Genomic DNA, 20,293 nt, shown 5'->3' on the forward strand with positions numbered 1-20,293 from the left:
TTGCCAAGCAAAAGTGACTTAAATGGCCCTCCTGAACATTTTACGTATTGTTAGTTGGTCACTTTCTCCTGTACGACTACGATATAACAAACTCATTACCTTTATAATATAATATATTAAATCAAACACTTTATTTTTTGTCGTTTTTTATCGTTACTCATTATTGTATATATACAAGGGTTATAAACTCTTAAATAAAACAATAACAACAAATTAAATTACAATAATAATAATGAAAAGTAGGTTCGCTAAGTATTGGATAATAATGTTTTGTGATAATGTGTAAACTGTCCATGATTCGATATTTTCTCTATTATTGTAGTTTTGGATTTTGTTTTGTTTCATTGGATTTGTTAAAACACAATGATTTTTATTAAATATTTTACTTACACAACGCGTAGTACCTCACTGTTTATATATAGCGTCTGCCATGTTCATCTATCTTATTTTATCCCTTTCTTTGGTTGTGTATACATCGCTCTCTTACAAGAACTCTCACTTAAGACGATAATAAATCTTTTTATTTGGTTTGGAGCTGGCTACTTGACATTTAAAACGATTCACACCATACCACACCAATAATTAAATATTTATAACAAACTTTGTATGGCTCATTTTGTTATATAAATTATACACTTTTATTAAATTTGTTAAAAGTTTCAATGACACGCTAGTAGTTCCACTGTCATTAGTAGGCATCGTCAATCATTATGCAGACATGTATGCATACATAGTTACATGCAATATATAGAATATATATACATTATTGCATTCAAATGCTGTGAAGAAAGGTGTTTGTAAATATTACATGCATATCATCCACGAGTTTATAGCACACACTCGTATAGGTAAAGTCAAAATTGCAATTAAATTGTGTTTCACTTTATTTTCAAGGCATTTTTACGAATCGAATTAAGTTAATGTAAAACTAACAAACCATCACGCCGCTTCCCCGCATGGTAGGCAGAGAGAATAGAACGCCGTACCTGTCTGTATTTGCAAACATTATTCGCCTCTTCTGCATTCGTGCATCTCATCAAACATACCCGCCGATTATTCTGACTACGTATTTGACTTATTTGATCATGCCAAGTTTTCCTCAGTATTTCCCTGCTCCTATTTCCAACTACATTCGCCTTATAAATTTGTTTTCATAAATCGTTCTTTTCTTACTCATTCACTCCACGTGTCCAAATCATCTCAATACACCTTTTGAATTTTTTGTCTGAGAGATCGCATTTTGACTGGATTAAGAATAACTCGACACTGGCTATAACACCCAATATGGGTGAAAAGCCATTAAAAAGAAGAAGAAGAAGGCTGCACTAAGTCTTGTTACAATTGTTGCATATGACTTTTTAATATGCAACAGATGTACAACCAGCTTCATCATTCATAAAGTCATTAAATATCTAAATTAATTATAAAAGAGCTATTCATGAATATTGTAGATAATTGTGGTACATAGATTTGAAATAGATCGTTTCATTCGGCCATGTCTTATTGGATTGCATATTATAAACAATTTACTTTTCATTTTAAGACCCTGGTATGAAGATCGGCAGCAAAATTAAAATGTATAAAACTTAGTACGGCCCATCATGATATATGGGATCGAATGCAGAGCGGACACCGCAGTAACAAAAAACGCGCTAAGGGTGTCCAAAATTCCAAGACTCTAAGGAGCATATGTGGCAAGAGGGTATAAGTGATAGAATAAGGAACACCAGGATAAGAGACATATGCGAGATTGAAGATGTCTTTAGGTGGGGAAGGCAACGAAGAAGACATGGTATGTCCATGTGAGGAGAATGGAACCATCTAGACTTCCCCACATTGGAATGCACGGCCAACCTCAAAGTGGACAACTCCCGGGCAGACCACCAAAAAATGGATTAACAGCTGGGAATCGACATCGCAGAAGGCTGATTCCTCTTAAAAACAGGTCACAGGGCCTTCACCAAGAACAAGAAGAAGAGTATTTTGTAAGTAAACATAAATAAATAAACAAATATAATATAGCACTCTCCTTAACATTCCTCGTTCACTTTGTGTATTGCCACTTTTAAAAAACTTAATCATGACTACTAAATAAATAACAACCAATTTTCTATATATTATTTATTGCTTTGGCGTTTAATTTGTAGAACTCCATTTTGATTTATGTAATAATTGTTAAAACAAACACAGATTTTTTTAGTCTATTAATTTGTATTTTATTGTTAAAAAACACACACACATAAAAAATAATATTGTGACAATTGTTTCGCCTAGTTATGGTATTTTAAAATTAATGCAAACATTCGTTAAATTGTTAAATTAAACTCTAATCTGTGTTTGATTTCACAATTGATACATACGTTATTTTAATACATTGGTAATATACTTATAAGATATGTGTAGGTATACATAGGTATTTGGGTCTAATTAAAAATTAAGACAAATCGATTGACTTGGCCGTAGTTATTAAATTTATATCAAAGACATAATCTAGTTTCCTTGTAAATCCTAATGCATCGGGTGACCTAAAATTACAGGTACACTCGTGATGAGATTAGTGGTGCCTAGATAAGGATGAATGAGAGGGGGAGGTGGTTGGGTCCATATAAAACCAGAATATTCCCGCTCAAACTAGCATTCGTCCCTAGAACTTCAGGCCATAAAAATCTCCCAAGTCAGCCTACCTTAAAACATTTTTTACTTTATTTTTCAAAGCAGTTTACTGTAAAATTTGTGCAATGAATACGGACATCAGGATAACGGTAAATATATATTTCAATAAATATTTTGTTATAATTTAAAAAAAAAATCTGCGATTCCTTGAAATCATGACAAAGAGGGCGATTGTCTTTAAAATATTTATTTGTTATTTCGCTACATTTAAATATTTGAAAAAAAATCTTAACCGTATTTTTTTAAATCTTTGATTTTTTTTTCATTGCATCCTTTATTACCGTAGTTTTGTATATATAATGCGATTGTTTTAAAAAAATATATATATTGGCACCTATTCATAGCTTTGAAATGCGACAAATGTACTTTTATTTTAAAAATTGGTAGAATCGTTTGTGTAATTTATTGCAAAATAATTAATAATCAAATAAAACAATTGTGTTAAATATTTCAAGGAGTGAAAAAATAGTGATATTCAATTATTTAAAAAAAAACACTTAAAGTCAGTGCTTAGTTACGAACACAGTGGTTTTATATTAGTCAAAATAATAAGAATGTGATATGAACATTCAATTCAAACTATCATGTTTTTTTATCAAATACATATTACGTTGGTACGTCAATAAGTTTTAATGTAATTTAATTATCACACTATACTAGTTACATATTCATCTTTATTTCAAACCCTTATCCGCACCCCAATGGTGCATAGGGCACTGCATCATATAAACGCAGTGTTATCTCGATCGTTAACACATGAAGGAGAGGTGATCAGCCCTCCGCTTCCGGTACCAGTCCAAGGTAATATTGAATAAATATAAGAGTGAAAAAATCACTTATAATTATTTGACCCCCCCTGGGAATCGAACCCGGGACCTCCAGAACGGTAGCCGAGCGTGCTGACCATTACTCTACGGAGGCGGACAATTACATATACGCAACACTTACGCTTTATCTTATTTTTATTTTACTTAGCAAATACAAATATTTCTTAAATCTGTTGTGACACGCGTTTCGATGAATTCTGCATTATTTTCAGACACCATATGAAAATAATGCGGAATGCGTCGAAACTCGTTACACAGTAGACAGTGAAAATTTATGTTTGATATTTCACAAGTTACTCCCGAATCAATTAATGGAGCTATTTTATTTTTTGCGGTTTTATTAAATAAGTATGTAAAACCGTCATACATATTTTTAATTAATTAAATGTGGTATTATAATGAAGCTGTAACTTCCAGTCGTGATCTTGTTCAATAATTCATGCTTGTTTATTGAGTATTATATTTATAACCAGCTTTACCCGGCCACACATTCTGGTTAAAAAGGAAATATAGAAATAAAAACTATAAAAAAATATAAAACTGAGCATATATGGCAGTCTGTTTAAATGAATATAGAAAATAAAAGCACGTATTATTAATATATCTCATTTCATATCAAGTAGCACGCTGTACGCCATGATCAGTCATTAGCATTGAGTGTATTTTAGTTAAGTTCAACAGATGGCGCTGCCATTACAGCAATTTTTTTTTTTCAATAACGCGCTCGTATTCGAATGCATCGTTGTGTCAAGATTTATAGGCAATCAGTGAACTTTAGGATATTTAAGATTTTGATCAAACGGATTTTTACATTTTTATTCATATGTTGTAGACAGATTATGTCAATACACTTTGTTTAACCCTGAAATTGATGAGTGAAATTTTGGGATCTATAGTAATTATCAATCTTCTACTGCTCAAAGTGATTATCACAAAATCGTAAATGAGTATACCTTGATTTTCTATAAATTTACAATCGATATTAATAAAACCTTTAAAATGTTTAAAAAATGTGAAAATATACTCAGAAATGATATCACCAATACTCATGTGACATGAGTATTGGTGATATCAAAAAATACTCAGAAATGTAAAAATATTAAAAGACTTTTCTGATTTTTTTGACAAAGCTTATACAACAAAGCTTATAAAAGTTAAACCTTTTTTTCTTCAACACTATTCTAATTAGTGAAACTGCGGTTTTTTTTATGATTTCGATACATACAAATTTTATTATTGTGTTGAAAGTATAATATATACTGAAGATATATTTAAAAAAATAACTTATATCTATACAATGCAAGGTATCACGTAATAAAGACAATCGCGTTAGCGACTACTTTTTTCGCATGGGAAGAAAAAAACTATTTCATATCTAGATTTTAGCGATATATTTCTTAAAAATTTTTAGTTGTGTCATTAAAATCATAAATATTCATACCAAAATAAGTTACATATTTTTAGTAAAGTGTCTTACGATGTTTTGTTTTTATTTTCAGTCACAAAAATATACTGAAATTCAGATTCCTCTAATAACTTATGTTGGACTTATTAATTACTTTTAAAAAATTAACACTCGGTGGCAAATACCAATATTTATTAATCTTTATTCTGACACGTGTTTCGATGGACTCAATATTATTATCAAACACGGTATTTGATAGTTATTTTGAGTCCATAGTATCGTTTTATTGTATAATTAGTGGTATTTACCAAATATATTTAATATTTTAATGAATAATATTCCCACAATGTTTCTACCGAATGAATAGTTAAATTATAAGTAAAAAACAGCGATTTATATGTATATATCGTGTATTTATTGCAAATATAATAGCACTTATTTTAAAGTATAAGTATATGGTGGAATATGATACATTGTGATATTGTTGCAGATTCACCTGTTCTTGGCGCTTGCCTTTTGTGCACTAGGGGATGCATTTTTCTTGAGATGGGGATCTGAGCCAACGTGAGTAAAAATTTTTTTTTTCATTTTATCTTTTATTAAGGGTGTACTCTCAAATATACCAAGTCAGTGCCCGACCGGCTGCGCGAGAAGATACACGTGTTGTACGCACAATATTTTTTTAGAATGTACTCGTATATTGGAACTTGACAATTATTTTTTAACTCCTTAACTTTCAATAACTCTTTTCTTTTCAAAACCATATATTTATTTCGAAGAATTTTTTTTTTCAAAAGAAAAAAAACAAAAATTAAAAAAAAATCGATTTCGTTGAATATTACCTGGGTTTAAAGAAAATTAAGCTGCGGGCGGGGAATGGTAAAATAAGGAAAGAATGCAAGGCTGAGATAAGCAGTATCGATAAAATTAAGTAAGGTGTGTTGAGATGGGTTGGACATGTTAAACGAATGAGTAAGGAAAGAACGGTAAAACATTTTTTAAAGGAAAATGTAGTCGGAACAAAGAGCAGAAGAACACCGAGAAAAACTTGGCATGATCGCTTATGTCAAATCGTCAAAGATAAGATATGCATATCTTCTTTTTTTCTTTCTTATATCAGATCTGAAGATCTACTATTTTGAGAAAGTGGCTCCTTCTGTAATGTCGACGTCCGACTATCCTTCCATCTTTTCCGGGAAATCGATGACCCGGTGGTATCTGGCTAGCCGCAATCTATAAGATATTGATTCATTCATCCTGTTGACATTGTCTCTCCAAAATCTTCTTTTTTCTCTACTCCATCGTACGACATCTTCAGTCTCACAGGTCCAGCTGAAATCTTCGTTTTGAATTCTGTCTCTGAGCGTCCTCCCTGTAATAAGGTTTTTTTCCCCGATGCTCTGAGTTTGGTTCTGATTTTATTGGCTCTTGTCCACCGCATACGTCAAGATTGGTCCTATGCATACCATGTATTATATGTATATTTTGACTTTACTTTCTGTTCTCATCGCTTGTTGGTGCAGACGATGTTTCTATAATGCAATATGCATGTATAAAACCAAAATATATTTTATAAAATGAACTGTTTCTATTCTATCCTTTTGTATATCTCTGCCCGGAAACCGCGTGATGGTTAGTTTGTATTTAACGAGGTAAATTGTAATAAATGCGTTCTAACACGATATATATTTTTCCTACGATAAATACAACACGGATGTTTTGCTCTATATGCTTAGAAATTACTGAATGTTTCTCCACTACCGAAAAAGCGTCAGAATAACTTTTTCTTGTTAAGTAAATTATTACTAATTACACATTGAAATTTTTCTATACAAGATATAAAGTTTACTGGAAATAAGTATGCCACTCGAGCTATAATTAAGCCTTAATTGCGCGTAATGATACACTAAAACGTAATTTGAATTTTTAATGCAAATTTGCAAGTAAGTAAATTGAATAAATTTATTTTTTGTCGATATTATTATAATTGTTGTCTTGTTTAAAAACGATAACAATTTTTTTTGCATTTTATTGCTTTTAGAAAACAAACATCACAATATTTTAATTTTAATACCTATATTAAAATATTCATATTATTTATACAAAACAAAGCATGTTTTACTAGATTTTTAGTTATTCTAAATGCATTTTTGATAAACATAGTTCAAACATCATTGTTATAAATTCGTGCTTAAAAAAACGTACTGAGGCTTATCATAGATACCTTCTTACAATTACGATACTTCAATCCAATGTTACCGTTAATTTTAAAATGCAAATATGAATCGATAAAAATCCAATAATATCAAACGTAGGTATATCACATTTCAAAGGAGCTTTGGGTCTTACGTAATAAAGGTCTTTTTAACCTACTCCCATTTAAATTGTAATTTGTGTGTTTGATGAAATATCTCCCTTCTTTTGTCTCAATCCTGTGGATTGATGACACATCCTTCGCCACTCCGGTCTATTTTGCTATAAACTCTTCAGCTCCTCATACGTCTAACAGCCCATGTCCCCGTATAAGTCGCAACTATATTCGCGGCGTGTGCATCGCGACGTTTATTACCTCGATCGTTTCCTATATGATCAGGCTCAGAAAACCCTCCTGTCTTAACACGTGACCTATCCGTTGGGCACGTCTCTTGGAAATAGAGTCGTTGGAGATATGTCTCTCCAGGATATCCCTAGCATTCTTCTATAGGTCCACATCTCAAACGCATTCAGCCTCTTCCATGTCTTTCAGATAAGTAAATAATGAATTAAATCGAAATCGAAAAAAAATGTTTTTTGTACACAAAAAGCATGGTTAACTTTGTGGTATGGTAATATAACACTCTCCTTATCACTTATTTAAAGTGGTACTATTACACAAAGTGAACGATGAATGATAATGATAGTGTTAATACACTAATGACGGGTATTTTTTATGTCTGCGGACCGCTGGCGACGGGATTTGATGATTATGTACATATAGTTAAAAATTTATAACATTAATATAAAATCAATAGTAAAATTACTTCTTTTCTGCCTTTGAATGGAGGCCGTCGCAGAAGGTAAAAATAACCTTCGCGTCCTTAAGTACTTTACATAGTAAAATAACAACTACTTATGTATTTTTTCCACATTGATTTTATTTGACCAGCCACCGGGTTTCGTCGTAACCGACATAATAAGACTGGTGTCAAATGAAATTCATGTTGAAAGAACTCCACCGACAAGACACACAAGGTGGCTTGGTAGGTCTCTGCAAAAAAATGTTCTAAATATGTATAAATTGTGATTTAAATAAATGTATACAAATAAAAAAAATTAAAAAATTGCAAACTTTTATTCTATAAAATGCGGTTCTGCCAAGAAATGTCAGCAATTTTTTTTTCTTATAAAAAGGCTTTACTGTGATTCACAGGCAAGCGGTGTCCGCCAAGGCGTGGGTGCCGAGCCAGTTGGCGCAGATGACGCAGGCGTACCGCGGGTACGGGTACTCGCCCAGCGTGTGGGAGCAGCGCAAGGCCTACCAGCCGGCGGCCCCGCTGGACTACTCGCCGATCCCGATCAGCGTGCCGCTGCAGGCCGCCCTGCAGCCGGTGTCGCTGCAGCACGTGCAGCTGGTGCCTTGCATGTGCCCCGTGGCGGCCGAGGAGGCGGACAAGCTGCACGAGGCGCCCGGCCCGTACCTGGCGCAGCCGGCCCAGCAGGCCTACCTGGCTCAGCAGCCGCTGCAGGCCCAGGAGCAGGGCAAGCAGTGACTGGCCGACGCCGCGTTCGGCGCGCTGGCCACCGGCCTGGAGGCCGCCTTCGACGCCTACTACCTCCTCCACCGCCCGCAGACGTCCTACGGCGAACACCACCCTCTGTTCAATACAACGATGCAGCTGAGAAATAACGGAAATTATTATCACTAACCGACCATTAGCGTAGGCAGAGATGACAACGCGACACCAATCCGTCCTTAACAATTAGCAATTAGCAATTTTGATTGGAATTCTAGATACTTTCTTATACATGTCTTGTGAAACAACTGGATAGCAGTCAGGAATTGAAGGTCTACAGCACACTAGAAAAGATAAAAAAATAATCAACTAATTATTTATTGATTTGGCGGTTAATTTGTAGAACTCCATTTTAATTTATGTATTAATTTTAAATCAAACGCAGATTTTTTGAGTCTACTTAGTAGACTCAAAAAATCTGTGTTTGATTTAAAATTAATACATAAATTAACTAATTAACCATCACGCTGCTTCCCCGCAGGGGTTGACAGAGAGAAGAAAACACCACACAAAACTGTTTGCTAATAATCTTCAGATATGAGCATTTTTGATAGAATTTCATGCACATCTTACAATATGAAGAAACTACAATATATAGTAGTAATCCTGAATTCACACTAGACAAATTTGAAAAAAAAGTTATTAACTGACTAACTAACCATTACGCCACTTCTCCGTAGGGGTAGGCAGAGACAATAGAACGCCACACCAACCTGTCTTTGCAAACAATATTCGCCTCTTCCGCATTCATGTATCTCCTCATACATACCCGCCGATGATTCCACTTCCCGATCTGACCACATTAATATTATATTCTTTAATATATTTCTTGAATGATGTATTCAGTAGTGTATTTTCAAATTATTAATAAATTAAATATATAAATATAATTAGTAAACGATATTTTTAAGATTAAAAAAATATTTATGTTCAAAATCTATTTTATTTATTAATTAACATGTGCGCGACTGATTTTTGAAAATAAAAGACTGAAAATTATTTATGTTAGTTTTAAGTACATAATACAAAATTATATAAAAAAAAATTGCCAGTTTGAAAATAAAGTTTTCTGTTTTAAATTGTGTTTTATTATTATTATTATTATTTTTACGATGTGGTGAAACTCTCGTTAGTAAAAAGAAAAAAATCGTCCACAAACACTTTCTCATCTATTATTGATTTGATTACTTTTCTTGCTATTACCTCGTAAAATAAAGAACCGTGACTCAGAACGTGATTTGGTTTCCACACGCGCCCTTAACTACTGTAAAATGGTTGTAGTTTGCTTTGAAAATAATAACACTAATCTAAACCAACACTGCAACTCATATAATAAGATAAAGAAAATTATAGTCTTCTTCTTCATCTTGTTTTATAGTCTTCTTCTTCATCTTCTTCATCTTGTTGGCCTTGTGGCCTTTTTAAAAGAGGGATTAGCCTCCTGCGATGTCGATTCTCAGCTATCGACCTATCTCTTTGGTGGTCTGCCCGGGTACAGTGCGATGTGGGGGAGTCTGGATGGTTCCATTCTCCTCACATATTCACAATGTCTCCTTCGTTTCCTTCGTTGTTTTTGGAAAATGACAATGTGAAAACGGCATGGAGTAAAATAAGATCACATATTCACAAAATTTATATGAAAATGCACTAGGAAAAAAGAAAGTAAATCAGAATGGAGGAAAACATACAAAACCTTGGTTTATAGAGGTTAAAAAACTAGCTTCAGAAAAAGAATTGCATATTTGACATACAAAAGCGCCGTCTCTCCACAGACATACCAGACATACATACTCGTATGTAATATTTAAAATTATGGTATTATTTATAAATGTATGGTTTATGAGGAAGGCTCACAAAAAAGGACCGATGGTATAAGAGACTCAAGAAGGGAGGATGTGAAAGGCTCCGAGAAAGAGAACTTTAGTACTGAATGTATGGAAGAAGAAAAAACAAATAAATATTATTAACATTTTGTAAAATAATTATGTCATAAATTATTTTTAAAAATAATTTAATAACCATCGTATGACCGACATCATGGGTAGGCAGAGAGAATAGAACTCCACACCAATCTGCCTTTCTTTGCCTCCTCCATATTTTTGCACCAACTCCTCATATATACCCGCCGATTATTCCGACTGATTTGACCACGCCCAAGTATTTGAAATACTTGAATATTTCAAGTGTTTACTGTTGATTTTCATATTTTGTAATTCGTTGAATATTTCCTCTGTAGTCCGTTTCGGAACTTTAAGTATTATTTTCATTATTGTTTTTTTAGGCAACTATCACACTACTCAATTATGCATTACTCGTACCACCCCACCCAATAATCCCATACTGTAGAATAATTCATTCATTCATTCGAACCCTTATCCGCGCCCCAATGGTGCATAGGGCACTGCATCATATAAACGTAGTGTTATCTTGATCGTTAACACACGAAAGAAAGGTGATCAGTCCTCATCAGCATCAGTCCAGGGTAATTTTGAATAAATATTGTAGTGAAAAAATCACTTATATTTATTAGACCCCCCTCTGGGAATCGTACCTGGGACCTCCAGAACGGTAGCCGAGCATACTCACCATTACACTACGGAGGCGGACAAGAATAAACTGACCTGAACAGCAGTATTTTATCCGTTTGTATTTAGTATGTTCATATGGTTTTTAGGATGTTATTAAAATATTTGAATTGCCATTTCTCAAATGTTAATACTGATGGTTTGTTTTAACTCAAATGTGAGGTTTATATCTGTGATTCGATGTTTTCGAGAAAACGGGAAATAATCATAAAATAAAGTTAAACCAAGAAATTTCTGCACAAAACATGTTTCTGATAATAGTAGGAGGAATTGTTTTATAAAGTCTATTCTCTTCTGAATGTAAATCTGTTTCTCCTTCTCCGTACTGTCTATACTTTCTTCTCTCTCATGTAACGAAATGTGCCTAATAAATTTGACGCGTCCTTGAAATTTCTCATACATCAAGTGAAACTTCTTGATAAGATAAATAGGTAATCAATAAGAATGTGGTAAATAATGATAGGCCGGAAAAGAATGATTCTCTTTTTGCAATAAGTATCAATTGGTTTAATTACATTTCCTAGCATCATTAACAGGTGTTACGTAAAGTTCGGAAGTGCATTCAGCAACGTCGGCAGTAGCCGGTAACGCGCCTAAGTACCCAATTAATACCTGCACTATATAAATAAATGATAGGAAAGTGTTATTTATCATTTCAGATCAGTCCACTCAAGTGCGAACACCGTCGGTGTAGTTATATCAGAATGGATGTCAGATTTGTGGTAAGAACGCGTATTATTGCCTTTACTCACTTATTCTTTTACTTGCGAGAGATTGATATAATCGCATCACTTTCAATTTATTATTGAAACTCACCGACGTGTATTAAATTATGGTGCACAATGGCCGTATGATATAATTTCATATAATTTATTTTGTTCATTCTGTAGAACTCGAGAGAAGTAAGTAAAAGTAATTAATATTAATATATAAAACAATAGAAAAAATATATCTAAATAAGATAAAAGTAAAATAGAAATTTTATTCCATCAATTCGTTGATGTAAAAAAGTTCATTAAAAATAAAACGTATTAATATTGAATAAAAAAAGACTAAATTAATTATCAATTCTAATGAGGACACGAAATGTTAGTTTTTTGCTCTTTGAAATTTCTAATGAATGCATTTAGCATACATGAAATTTTGATTAGATATTTTTCATTGTACGTACATTTATAGTTTTTTTTTAAATTTCCAAATATGACATTTATTTTTATAAACCTACAAATAAAACATTCATATATCAACGTAGGTGAAGAATAATATGGAGGTCTGAGTTTATAGGGCTTACGACCTGTTAGAGGCTGGTTTCATTGATCAATTTATAGACGTGTAGCATTGACTATTCTACCCATGATTAGAATCATGCGTAGAAACGTTACAGTGCATAAAGTTGTCGATCAACCTGACTATGACAGGTCTAAAGCCCTGTAAATACAAACACATCTGTATTCTTCAACTTGTATGTTTAAATATCAATATTCATAACTTCTAAATGTATAAAACCCAGATTTGTGGACAAAAATTTGGACACACAAAATATTTTTATGAAAATTTGCAAAACGTCACTTTAAAAACATTCCCAGATGTCAGTGCTTTGTATTCTCGTTTTTTGCATGCTATGCCCATAAAATATATGGAATTCAGGGTATTTACGACCTATCCAATTTTTGGTACTCATACATACGAGTATATCTCATGTCGCTTCATGCTTGAGTTCGCGGCAGCATCTATGGTAGATTGAACTTTTATTTGGCTCAAACCCTTTAATTTTACTGTACCGATTGAAACCTGAAAAAAATTCTTACTCACATTTTTGTAAATAATATTAAATTATTATTTTTGTATTTGGAATGACAATGAAATGTTGTTCATTGATCATGGACTGAAAAATGTTGATGTTCGTAACCAAAAAGAATGCTTAAAAAGCATGAAAGCGTATATAATAGAATAAATGGTGGTACGGTCAATTATAGTGTTGATTTTATTAGGTATTATAAACGCGTTTCTTACCTGCAGTTTCACTGGAAAATTAATTATTTCGGATAAAAAGTATGGAAAAATAAATCGAATATTCCTTTTTATGTTTTTGAGCATCTGTTTTCACTTTCCTATTTTCATATTATTATATCAACGCTATGATATTGATTTCTATACAAGCTTTTACAAAATAAACGAAGTGACCTTCACGTCGCTTTCCGCAGGGGTAGGCAGACTTTTCGTTCGAATTTCGGGATATTTTTCTACTTTAATATGGAGTTTTTGTTACTATTTTGGATATTGTTGAACTTTTATATGGACTTTTCCTTTCAATTTTGAATATCGTTAAACTTTATTAAAGACTTTTTGTTACAATTTCACATATTATCAAACTATAATATGGAAAATTATTAACAGAAGTACTAAATGATAACGCTAGTGTGAAATCAAGATATTTAAAAAATCGTTTAGTGAACTAATTTTCTTTTCTACATCTTCATAATTATAATTGCGCTCTGTGCGCGTCATCGATCGCTCCAAACGCGAGATCCCACGGAGAGAAGTTGCGTCAACGCTCTTTTTTTTACTATTGTGGCCGAGACATTGACTTATATTGACCTACAAGACATAAGTTATCAAGTTCAAAGGTATTGAAATATTTTATATTAGTCACAATCTTTGTTATATTTGGTTTGATTCTTTCATGGTCAGTCTCCACCCTTCTTTATACTCCGTATACCTACTAATAATCATCCAGACTCCCCAACCCTGTTGGCACATCGTTGTTCCCTACAGGTTTCGACCAATGATCCCCAAAATTTAGGCCAGCGTGTAAAATATTATTAAATAATAATAATTACAACTTTTTTATTCCAACTTGACTAAATGATGGGTGCAATACTTGTGTAACATATACAAATGTCAGCCGTATATGATTTAAAACGATGTCTTTTATAATTCAATTTAAATAGCAATAATAAACAAACAAAAAATTTAAATGAAACGTTTAATGAAATGAAATTAAAATAACAATAATAAACAAACAAAACAATTAAAATCCAATGCTCACTGGAAACGCAGCACTGTGCTCCAGTGCTGCCACATGTCCAGCCCCGATCTACAATAATTATCATCTAAATTCCAATGATTTCCCCATATTAAATGGGGAGATTATTGGAAGTTACTTTTCCAGAAATGGAAATATTTATACAGATATAGAAAAAAGAGTAAATGATGCACTGAAATCAGTAATAGCAAACACATACATTGTATGATGGAATAAATATAAATAAATTGTATTCCTTATAGTTTGAAGAAATAAGTGTTTGTATGGCCGATCTAACTTTCTGAACGTGCAGCCAGCGGTCATATAAAAAAATGCCGATGATACACGGTCATTCACAATCCATAATTATCGTCGTTCACGCATGTCAAATTACACGCACTTACAAGGCTAATTAAATAAATAAACATGTGTATTGCTTTGAATATATGAAAATAAATAAGTCACATATTATATTAGGTACGCAACGAATGGTATACATATGGATTACATTTATTTAAAAATATTTAAATAATAGAGAAAGTCTTTATTGTGAAATAACAACTGTAGAAAAATATTGAGCGTGCTCTTAGCTTCCAATGCTAAGCATGCAAAATTAGATGGAATAATTATCAATTTCCTTTGACGATGTTTATAACAGTACCTACTTACAATGTATGATAAAGCTGGATGTAATATTATACTGTAGGATTCTTCAATACATATTTAATCCTTATTAAAACGTTACTTTTTTTCTTTTCTTGTTCAAACTCGTATCCGCACCCGATGTTGCACAGGAAACTGCATCATATAAACGCAGTGTTATCTTGATTGCTAACACATGAAGAAAAGGTAATCAAGCAGCCCTATAGTCCAGGATAATATTGAATAAATATAAAAGTGAAAAATCACTTATATTTATTTGTCCCCCCTTGGGAATCGAACCCGGGACCTCCAGTATGCTAGCCTAGCGTGCTGACCATTACACTACGGAGGCGGATACGTTACTTTTTTACGTAGTTGTAAATTTTGTTTGCTTTTGGGAGGTTACTTGAAGCTTGGCCCTCTTCATAACCCACAATGAAGTCTAAATACTCTTTGGACTTTTTTAAAGTTTTACTTGGATCTCTTTTTATTTATACGGTTTTATTACTTTCTCACTTCTAAACAAAAATACACAAAAAGAAAATATATATATATATATATATATATATATATATATATATATATATATATATATATATATATATATACTGTATAATTCTTAATATACTTGTATGAACTCTTTATCCGTAACATTTTTCTGTATTTTGCCTATGTCTGATGTTTTTGTTTGACCTCTTATCTCCGCTGAAATCAAACACTTGGGATTGTCAACCTGAAAATACATTTATATAATACAGTATTATAAGAAAATATATATTTTTAATTTACAATAAATTATGTTGTTTTCAAATTATGTTTCAGGTATTCTTCGCTCTCTGTTTCTTCATGGGAATGATTTCTTCATCTGATGGGGGGTGAGTTTACACTATATTTTCTCAAAAAAAGAAGAGACATTTATTTTATACCTTGATTTTTCTTTCTCCCACATTTGTAACAATATTTATATGTACTATTAATAATATTTATGTACTTCTTTATCTGAATGTTCATTTGTTATGATATTACTTGGCGACTTACTCATGACATTCACTGTCGAAATTCGAAATTATATTATACATATACTTATTTTGTACATTTTTTACGAGTCAGCATATTCCAATAAGTATTTAATAATTTTATGGATTGGATAATTTTGTTGTCTATCCATTTAAAAAAATTAAATTTAACATTTTAAATAACGCGGGTTTCGATTCACTCTGCGTTATTATAACAAAATAGAATAAGTTTGTGTTTAAAATACGTGTCATAATGTATAAAAGTTAAATAATTTGTGGTAGGTAAATTCCATTATTTTTAAATTAATAAAATGCGCACCATCAATTATTCAATTGGAAAGTTTTTAAATACTACCCTCGGCAGTACCCAACGGTGCATAGGGTAATACATCATAATAAATTGATCACTTAAGTAGGTGGATACAATTCAAATGGATATTTTATTATTAAAATATTACATACAATTACAAAATACTAAGATTTTTTTTTCAATTAAAATCTTACATGTCAAAACATAACCTTCAATGTCCCACACTTGTAAAATTTAAACTTAATTTCACATTTGTATGTTGTTTGAAAATAATGTGAAATGAATCGAAAAATGTTACAATAGATTTTTTTTAAATAGCGGCATAACCAAGTTAAGTTGAAATAAAAAATGTATAGATATTACCACAAAGTGACTGCCGTACCAATCAACGAAATTTCATGTAATTACAGATATTTTTTGAAAAAAAAACGTGTTTTTACATTTTTATAAGTCATCAATAACACTGATTCTGCCATTGAAATCTATTGAACATAAAAATGATATCATACATTTTAATTTTTGAAAATATTTATTATTATGCTTTATTCTAGTAATATTCATCATTTTATGTTTTCTTTTTTAACAGAAAACACAAGAAAGTGGTCATACACGTACCGATCAAAGAAAAGCACTTCAAACACACGCACACCGTGTATAAGACCATTCACATAATGCCAATCCACCATCATGACAGATCAGAAGCAGTTCTGGAAGAAGAGCATGAGCATTTCCACCATCCAGTTCATTATCCCACTCTTCCACATCACTAGTAATAGAAATAATAAAATAAAAATTACAAAAAGTGATTCACACCCTTGTTCCTGTGCGTAGTATAGATTTGTATACTGAAATATTTCAATTTAACTAAAAGAATATTTAAGTTGTAAAATTGAATATTAAGTATGTGTTTCAAATATTGATAATTAATGCATGGTGTTTAAGGTCAGTTAAAATGTTCCTCATGACAATTTAAACGTATATACTCGTAATTTAAATTTAAAAAAATATATATAAAAAAATATTTGGAAAATCCATTTTACAAACTGACTGTTGTGTATAATATCAATATTGCATGTATGTATTTTGTAACAATTTTGTTAGAATGATATTTATGATGCGAAATGTAAATGAAATCTATATTTACTGTGCAATATTATTATTTAAGTTACGAAATGTGTAAAATACTTAAGTTTATATTATTATGTATGTTTTTTATACATCTTAATTATAAATAAATTTTGCATATTAAAACTATGAACTGTTTTTATTGTTGATGAATTAAGTATCAAACTTTGTAAATTACATCGACGCAGATTTGTTTTTTTTGTTTTTTTTTTAAAGTGAAACTTGTTGGCGGCGATTCAATAATCAATAATTGGAGAGATTATTGAGAGTGAAATTTTAAGGATAGGGGAGAGGACCGTACCTTCGACCGTTTTTTTTTCATAAAGTAGTATAATCACATAAAATGGTTAATCACGGATAAATACTTGTATCTCATATTTTGTGACCCTAAGCCATTAAAATCAGTGTGACCAATTGAAGCACCAATCAATGACAGGGTAATTATTGAATTAACATAACATTTTTCATGCAAACTTTGTTTTGTTGTATTTCTTTTAAGATCTCCTTCTATCTCTCACAGTAAATTCTTTTTTTTATTTTTATGTTTCACTTTTTTCATGCATGCGGTTCTGTGCGCGCAATTTTTTGTCCAGTAGCGTTTGACAGTAAAAAGAGGTGTCTTTAAGGTCTACTTATTATACTCAAGCCATATACGAGTATTTTTATTTCATTCACATGACAGTTATGCGGGTACAAATTTTAACATTACATATTGAATACGATTGAAAATTTAACAATACATCAAAACACGAAAGTTAAAACCATCATTAAAAGTTTTCAGCGAGCACATTCTGTTACGCAAATGTATTTCAGAACATTTGTTGAAAATGAAAGTAATACATTTTTTTGCATTTCATTTAGCAGATGTTATGTAATTAATTAGATTTTTTTAATATCCGCTAGATAAATTCTGTAACGCTTTCTTTATATGTAGGCTCGGCGAACTTCTGTAAAATAAACTCTCTGCATGATCGCGGAAAATCAGCAGATGTGATCTTCTTTTATAAATTGCTAAACTTACTCATTGATTCGCCGGAATTGCTGGAACGTATGTGCTTTAAGGTGGAGATTCAATAGAATACGATTGAAAATTTAACAATACATCAAAACACGAAAGTTAAAACCATCATTAAAAGTTTTCAGCGAGCACATTCTGTTACGCAAATGTATTTCAGAACATTTGTTGGAAATGAAAGTAATACATTTTTTTGCATTTCATTTAGCAGATGTTATGTAATTAATTAGATTTTTTTAATATCCGCTAGATAAATTCTGTAACGCTTTCTTTATATGTAGGCTCGGCGAACTTCTGTAAAATAAACTCTCTGCATGATCGCGGAAAATCAGCAGATGTGATCTTCTTTTATAAATTGCTAAACTTACTCATTGATTCGCCGGAATTGCTGGAACGTATGTGCTTTAAGGTGGAGACTGACAGGAGCATTTTATCGTAGCATAATGTCTTAACATTGCTCGCGGCGAGCATCAGCGAGCATCCGAAACTACGCTCGGCTCGCTGTACTGACTGCCTGAATGCTCGCATCGTAACATATGACGCAATGCTCCGGTCAGTCTTCACCCTTAGAGTTCCCAGTCCGATCACCAAGACAACTAACACCTTAAGGCTTCCCACGAGTAGAACAAACTCTAAACAATGTTTCCATATTTATCGTTCATCTAAATTATTTAACGATGAATATGGGGATTTTGATATGTTCTGCTCGTCATTTTCAGCGCTGGATCACCTACATTGTAACTTGACATTTACGAGTATATCTTGGTGTGTCTCTAGTTTGATACATTTGTCTTTGACTTGAGGTTTGATCTTTCCGTTTTGCCCTTTTCCCCCCCTTCCAGGTATTTTCACAAATTCACTAATGTGGAATTTCATAATTGGAATAGTACAAGGGCTTATTGTGTGTAACTAATTTATGCAAATTACTTGATGGATGTAACAACTATTATGTAAAATCAATTAATGATTTTCAAAAATATATACATGTATACAAAATCGAAAACAACAAAATAGTTTGAAAATCATACTTCGGCAATTTAATTATTCAACGCGTTAAAAAAAATCTTGCCGAATTTGTTTAATTCAAATTACCCGAGTACAAAAGTTATCGCATATGAGTATCATTTTAAAGATTTAAATGGCCACTCTTTGCGTGCGCACATAAGGAAGTATGTGCATTTGTTAGTACGATGCACCATTGTTGTGCATTATATCCTCATTGAGTATTATTCACGCGTGTAATTTAACATTATAGCGTTATGTTAAAGCAATTTTACATCGATAATAGCATTAAAGTAGCAATTTAGTTGTCAATGCCGATATTTCCGGATTTCGTACCAAAGGTTTTAAGTGCAGGGTGTTTTGTATACATATATATATATATATATATATATATATATATATATATATATATATATATATATATATATATATATATATATATATATATATATATATATATATATATATATATATATATATATATATATATATATATATATATATATATATATATATATATATATACATATATATATATATATATATATATATATATATATATATATATATATATATATATATATATATATATATATATATATACATATATATATAATCATATTATACACGTGCGACATTCACAAATTCTACCCATGATTGACAACCACACAACTCAAATTTTTAAAAACTCCATAACAAGGAATATTAACAAATTTTGTGTTACTGTACATGTTAGTTCACAACACCCATCTATGTTGGATAAACGAAAGCTTTTACTAAGCAGAGTGTAGAAGAATACGGAAGTCTGGATATTTATGTACATGGCATATTACCTGTCATAGGCTGGTTAAATGATACACGTGCAACATTCACCAATTTTACTCATAATTGACAA

The 20,293-nt window shown here is 31.6% G+C and overlaps 1 protein-coding gene and 1 long non-coding RNA gene across 2 annotated transcripts; both read left to right on the forward strand.

The window, feature by feature from the left end:
• The first annotated feature begins 2,549 nt into the window (after positions 1 to 2,549).
• Positions 2,550 to 9,718, forward strand: LOC148308889 (uncharacterized). Its single transcript, XM_088260942.1, has 3 exons — positions 2,550 to 2,762; positions 5,396 to 5,469; positions 8,315 to 9,718. The coding sequence occupies exons 1-3, from the start codon at positions 2,739 to 2,741 to the stop codon at positions 8,652 to 8,654; spliced, it is 438 nt and encodes a 145-aa protein (XP_088117068.1). The 5' UTR covers positions 2,550 to 2,738; the 3' UTR covers positions 8,655 to 9,718.
• Positions 9,719 to 11,943: 2,225 nt separating this feature from the next.
• LOC148308890 (uncharacterized) lies at positions 11,944 to 17,395 on the forward strand. Its single transcript, XR_015837629.1, has 3 exons — positions 11,944 to 11,985; positions 15,753 to 15,805; positions 16,843 to 17,395. It is a non-coding gene; the product is annotated as an uncharacterized LOC148308890 (long non-coding RNA).
• Positions 17,396 to 20,293: the final 2,898 nt, after the last annotated feature.

The sequence above is a fragment of the Brachycentrus maculatus genome, unplaced genomic scaffold (genome assembly GCF_059751285.1).
Source record: "Brachycentrus maculatus isolate JH-2025_06_01 unplaced genomic scaffold, ASM5975128v1 h1tg000144l, whole genome shotgun sequence".
NCBI lineage: Eukaryota > Metazoa > Arthropoda > Insecta > Trichoptera > Brachycentridae > Brachycentrus > Brachycentrus maculatus.